Source organism: Zingiber officinale, chromosome 8B (assembly GCF_018446385.1).
Source record: "Zingiber officinale cultivar Zhangliang chromosome 8B, Zo_v1.1, whole genome shotgun sequence".
Lineage (NCBI taxonomy): Eukaryota > Viridiplantae > Streptophyta > Magnoliopsida > Zingiberales > Zingiberaceae > Zingiber > Zingiber officinale.
The window spans coordinates 112056258-112062666 of record NC_056001.1 but is presented as its reverse complement, the minus strand read 5'-3'; the positions used below and the strand labels follow the sequence as shown (position 1 = coordinate 112062666).

Genomic DNA, 6409 nt, shown 5'->3' with positions numbered 1-6409 from the left:
GCTAGATCACTTGGGCACTAGGAGACTCTAATTAGGGTTAACCACCACTAATTTAGTCAACCTTAACCAAGCTTCCAATGCTTGGTTATATAGGCCACAAGTTAGAAAACTCCGCCTACCAGTCGAGTGCCAAAACATGCAGTCGACTGCCCTTTGTGGAAATTTGACGGTTGCAGCCCAACGGCTCGATACCAACTCTCTGTTCGCTCCCAGTCGACTGCCCCAGTCGATTGCACCAGTCAACTGATGAAACCACCAGTCGACTGCTATAGTAACTCTACAGTACTGCTACAGTAACCCTAATTCTAGGATTTTACCCCGAGTACATTCACTCAGCACTCGTTCTCGCCCGACCAACCTAGACCTAGCCTTCTAGCCTCCTTCATCAGCCTTGCGTCCCTCGGATGCCTCCCCATCCTTCACATCTTGCCTTCTGGAGCTTCCATCGGCCTTGTCATTGTTGTCGGGTTTTCCTTTGCCAAGAGGTCGCGCCTCCTGGACTTCATCCATTGCCAAGTCACACTTGGACTTACTTTGCCAAGACTACATGCTTGGACTTACACCGCCAAGACTCATCCTTGGACTTTCCTCCTTTGCCAATATCACACTTGGACTTTCCTTGTTGTACCTATATCCTGCACACTCACAATGCATATCAAATACAACAATAATCCTAACTTAAACCTTTGCCCAAACATCAAAACCTAGGGTCACTAGATTGCTCCAACAATAGCTACAGATTGTTGATATGTTTACGAAGTCACATTCCACTTCACGCTTTCATTTCTTATCTAACAAATTCTCAATGCTTCTAGCTGTAGCATCGTGAGTTTGAGGGGGATGTTAGATTATATATATTTATTTGTTTATAGCTTTTAGGATAATTTGATCTTTTTCCCTTTTATATTTAGAGTTTAGGGTTTTTTTAACTAAACTATATAAGACCTTATGTTGGGACCGTCGTGTCCGCTAGAGGGGGGGGTGAATAGCGTCTCGTCGCACGCTTGTGCTTGCTTCGTCTTTGATATGCAGCAGAAAATAAAATACAAACACATTACAACGCTAACACACATATTTACTTGGTATCCACCTCAAGATGAGGTGACTAATCTAAGGATCCACACACGACGCTATCTCCACTAATAAAACACTCCTTCTCGGTTGTAGCCGGAGGCGGAGAAGCTTCGTACAAACTCACACAACAACACACACAAAAATACAAGAGGAGAGTACAAGATGCAAATGAAAACACTACTTCTTCTTGCTTACTTGTTGCTTGTTGTTGCCTCTTGAATCTTGGAGAAACACTTCCAAGTACCTTCAAGATTGCCAGTGAATGTTGGAGACTGTCGCTGGAGATCGTAAAGAAATCGCAGGAAGAAATCGCAAAGATCTGAGGAGAAAACGCTCCGCAAAGGCTATATCCTGTGCTCCCAATCGATTGAAACTAACCTCAATCAATTGCCATGTCAGCACCCCTCTATCGCAGCCATCCATCACCTAAATTGAAGCATCTATTGCTGCAGGTGCTGCCATCGTCTTCCATGATGGCACAAGGTCGCTTGCTGTGTATCCAAAACCACTTGGCGATGGTTTGTGATAGCCTTTGGGCTATCAATTCAATGATTGTTATCCCTGAGATGAGAATGTTGTATAATAATATGTCAGAAAGGTGGACGTACTTTGGCAAGGTGTTAGATGTGCCTCCAGAATTTGCAGATTGGGAGAGAGATGTGGCTGCAGCAGTTATAGATGCGGGAGAGTTGCTCAGTCGAGTCATGGATTGGGAAGCAAGTTTGCATCGTTCCATTGTGGGTAACACCCAACAGGTGAACTTTCGCCATGTTATTCTAGTAGAGCTGAAAGAGATGTTGTGCAACTTGAATTCTCTTGTGCTGAGAGGATCTTCAATGGGTCTTCCGAGGGACCTTATGGGTTCTATGAACCCACTCCGAGAAGACTACTCAATTGTCCTAAAAAATGAGGTGGTGGCTAGAGAGGAAGATCTAGAGAAACTCATTGCAATCTTGGAACGACAACTAGTATCATCCAACAACAATGGTGATGATAACAATCCGTTCGTAATTGTCATAGATGGCGAACAAGAAGTTGGGAAGACGACCTTGGCCCATATGATTTACCACCACACTTGGGTTCGCCAACAATTTCATCATCGCGTTTGGATGTATCTACCTATCGTTTCGACATTCAAGATGATTAATATAATTGGAAACGAATTTGTAAGGTCCATAAACAAGGAAGAATATTGTGATCAGAAATTACACCTAGACCTGCCGCTACTAGCCATGTGGGAATATGTTAATGAACAACTCTGTGGCAGTAGATATTTGTTGGTGCTTCATTGTGAAAATTTGGCTAGTTTGATGCAACCAGAGTGGAATGAATTGAAGAACATCTTGTTGCGTGTGGGCGGACCGGGGAGTGGAGTCTTGATCATCTACAAAACATCAACAGAATCAGCTGTAAGAGATATGAGTTTTCTAAATGGGATGAAGGATATTATAACATACTGCTTGAATCCCTTATCGGTAGATACATGGGTGGCATTATTTAAGAGACACACAGCAACAACAATCCCATCGAAGCAGGACAAATTAGAGAAGGATACATGGCTCATTCCATTTGCTAGGCAACACTCCCTAGACTTGCCTAGTCAAACTTTTGGGGCAAAGGTTTTTGGATCGCTAATCCATATTAATCTGGCAGCATTTGATCGCTCCTTTGTGGCACAAGAGATTTTTATGGTTAGGAATTTTCCACTTGTCATCGTATGATTACTTCAATACCATCACCTACTTGATGCTGATATTGATGATGCTGATTCTGATTATGATGTCATCTTACACATGTTGACATCATAATCAATATGTGGAGCTCAGAGACGAAGGCACAAAGTGGAGAAGATGACGGCACACACGAGGCTTATAAACTGCATGGCCGGTCGTATTAGAGTGTATACTAAAAGCCTAAGTTTTTTGTAAACATTTATTTTGAATAAAGAATCACATTGGTCAAAATATCTGTGTTTATTTGTTAAATATAGTTGTTCATTTAATTTATATTATAGATAACATAGTGTGTGGTGTCACACACAGAAGATAATGTTATCAGTCTCTTATAAATTATAAACAGTAGCTCACGACCAATATGGAAAGGAACAAACCATTAGAAGGTCGTAGTGTAATTAGGTATTAGTTTATCTTGACTATATAATTACACTAGTACACTTAGAGTGTATTGAGTATGACCATTTGAGGTAAGTTTTTTTATACTGACTAAAAAAAGAACAAGACCTCAGTTATTATGGAAGTGTGTGCTCTTAATCCTAATATAATAACAAGCACATATATTTGATATTTATTTCTTTAATTTATCAATGGGTGAGATTTAGTTCGATAAATCAATAAGCCCGATAAGTTGGGAAATGATATCACTTATAGTGTGTGTTGTTGATTATAGAAGGAAACTGTGTCCTAGTGATCTAGGTTGATAATGTCCCCAAGAGGAGCTTATAAGGATTGTCATGTTAAACCCTGCAGGTGGACTTAGTCCGACATGATGATAAGGTTGAGTGGTACTACTCTTGGAACTAGATATTAATTAAGTGAGTTGTTAGTAACTCATTTAATTAATGGACATTCAATATCTTAAACACAGGGAGACTAACACACTCATAATAAGAAGGAGCCCAAAATGTAATTTGGGATTAGTGCGGTAGTTCAATAATAGTTCATTAGTGGAATGAATTATCATTGATGAAATTAAGTTGTGTGTTCGGGACGAACACGGGATGTTTAATTTCATCGGGAGACCAAAATCAATTCTTTCTCTCGGTCCCTATCGTAGCCTCTTAATTATAGAGTACTATACCCACCTATACTCACCTTCTTACCCATCCTATAGGGGTCGGCCAAGCTAGCTTGAAAATCAAGCTAAGGCAGGCCAAGACTTAGTGCATTAAGGTGGTCGGCCCTAGCTTGAACCCAAGCTAAGGTGGCCGGCCAAATAAAAATAAAAAGGAATTTTATTTTTAAAATTTTTTTTGATGTGGAAGCCATGATTTAAAAGAGAGTTTTAAAATTAAAATTTTCCTTTTATAGTTTTCTACAAAAGATTAAGAGAAGGGTTTAATCTCTTTCCTTATTTGTAGAATAAAAGGATGATTTTAATTTTGACGAAAACTTTCCTTATTTGTAAATCATCCACATGTTTAAAAGATAAATTTTAAATTATAAAATATTCCTTTTATAACCAACCATGAAGGGATACAAAAGTGGAAATTTAAATTTTAAAATTTTCCGAAAGCAAATAAGGAAGTTTTAATTTTTGGTGAAAATTTTCCTTATTTGTGAGGCTTGATGGTAGCCGGCCACATGAAGGTTGATAGGAAATTTTAATTAAAATTTCCTTATTAACCATTGGCAAGGAAAATAAGGAGTTTTTAATTTGGCGAAAACTTTCCTTATTTGTCATGACCAAGGAATATAAAAGAGAGGGTAGGGGTGCCTTCATGAGACACAACTCTATTCTATTTCCTCCCTCTCTTCCTTGGTGTGGTCGGCCTCCATCTTCTCTCTTTCTCCTCCTTGTGGTGGCCGAACCTCATCTCTTTCTTGGAGTCCTTGTGGTGGCCGAATTCTACTCGGAGAAGAAGAAGGAGTCTCTTGCATCTCTTGGAGCTTGGTCGTGATGGCCGAACCTCTTCATCAAGGAGGAGTCTTGGTGGCCAAAACTTGCAAGGAAGAAGAAGGTGCTTGGTGGTTCTCATCTCGGAAGATCGTTGCCCACACAACGTCCGAGGTTAGAAGAGGAATACGATAGAAGATCAAGAGGTCGTTAAAGTTTACAAAGAAAGGTATTACTAGTATTTATTTTCCGCATCATGCTAGTTTATTTCTTTGTAAGAATTCCAAACACAAGAGGGTAGATATTCTAGTTTTCGAATTTATGTTTTTTTTGTTTTCTTTTTCGAACTTGTGCTTCGATTGTTTTTTTTGGTTAAACCTAGGGTTTCTGTAGGAAGATTAAATATTAAATTTCTCTAAAAGGCATTGTCTAGTCGGTGGTGGATGATCCCATACCCAAGAAGGCCAAGTGACTCGCCATGCAATTCTGGAAGCTAATTTTAGAAATTAATATTTAATTGACTTTGAAACCTAGGTTGATTTGGATCAAACGTGTTAAGTTCCGCAGGCGATCCAAGTCTAAACCTAAAAGAACATATAAGTTAAACTTAGGATCAAACGTGTTAAGTTCCGCAGACGATCCAAGTTTAATTTAAAAGAACACATGGTAGCTAGAAAATGTTCAGACCTTGTACAAAATTTTTGTACAGGGGAACCATTAGGTTTTCCGAGTAGCAACCAACAGGTCGCTCTCAGCCATCCGATCCAAGGTTTTGAAAACCTAGAAAAAGATCTGACCGTGGAATTCAAAAAGGTGCTAGTCACGTCAGCACAGGATATCTCTCTGTCTTGTCAGGCGTGCGGCGACAGAGAGAGGGACATGTGGCATGCGGTTATCGGGCAACATTTAATGAGCTTAATTAAAAGGAATGGTCATGTGCTTAGCCATAATTGTCAAGGATTTGCACGGGCTTCGAGAAATATAGATGACGTTGGCGACGACCACACTCTCTCGAAGAAGCACATTTGGAAAATTCTCAAAGTATAGCCGCTTTGCACTCCGCTCTACATACGATTACCGGACCGATCGTCCATTTGTCATGATTAGACAACGATCGAGCGGCATTGGTTGATGCGTCGATCAGATACTAGGGATCGAGCACTCTGATCGGACGAAGAAATCACCAAGGAAACTAGTTGTCCAATTAGTCGGATATGTAACCTCCTTCGACTAGACTTGAGGGGGAGGCTTGTATACGGTGATAAGGGAGAGCCCACCTATTACGAGTCAGTTGACACGGTGTCGCTCAAAGTCAAAGCGATCAACACCAGAGCTTACGAAAAGAAACTCAGCCAAAGGTGGTTATCTGTTTATCCCGATCGACAAAATGAGAAGGTCAAGAGAATCACCCGGCCGGTCAGACGAGCAGATCACCCGGCTGGTCAGACGAGCCGACATTATGGGCAGGTCGGACGAATGAACAAGCCCGTAGTCAGTTGTTCTGGTCGGCAGGAAAGCAGGCCTCTCGGACCGCCCATCTCACGCAAGGAATGTCACTACATAGAAGGAGAGAAAACAAAAGAGAACACTCTGTCTATCATTAATACACAGACGTCAAGATAAAGAAGGTACTCCACCTATCATTAATGTACGGAAGTCAAGACAAAGAAATCTTTCTCCAACAATTAATATCATTAAATAAGGACAGATGAACGATCATAGAAAAAGATATAAAAGGGTACGTTAGGTATGAGGAAGGCAA

The 6409-nt window shown here is 40.5% G+C and overlaps 1 protein-coding gene across 1 annotated transcript; it reads left to right on the top strand.

Moving 5' to 3' along the window:
* The first annotated feature begins 1466 nt into the window (after positions 1-1466).
* On the top strand, positions 1467-2795 carry LOC122014198 (disease resistance protein RGA2-like). Its single transcript, XM_042570375.1, has one exon. The coding sequence runs from the start codon at positions 1467-1469 to the stop codon at positions 2793-2795; it is 1329 nt and encodes a 442-aa protein (XP_042426309.1).
* Positions 2796-6409: the final 3614 nt, after the last annotated feature.

Coding starts and splice junctions, on each gene's coding strand:
- LOC122014198 (XM_042570375.1), top strand. CDS start 1,467: ATGTCAGCACCCCTCTATCGCAGCCATCCATCACCTAAATTGAAGCAT.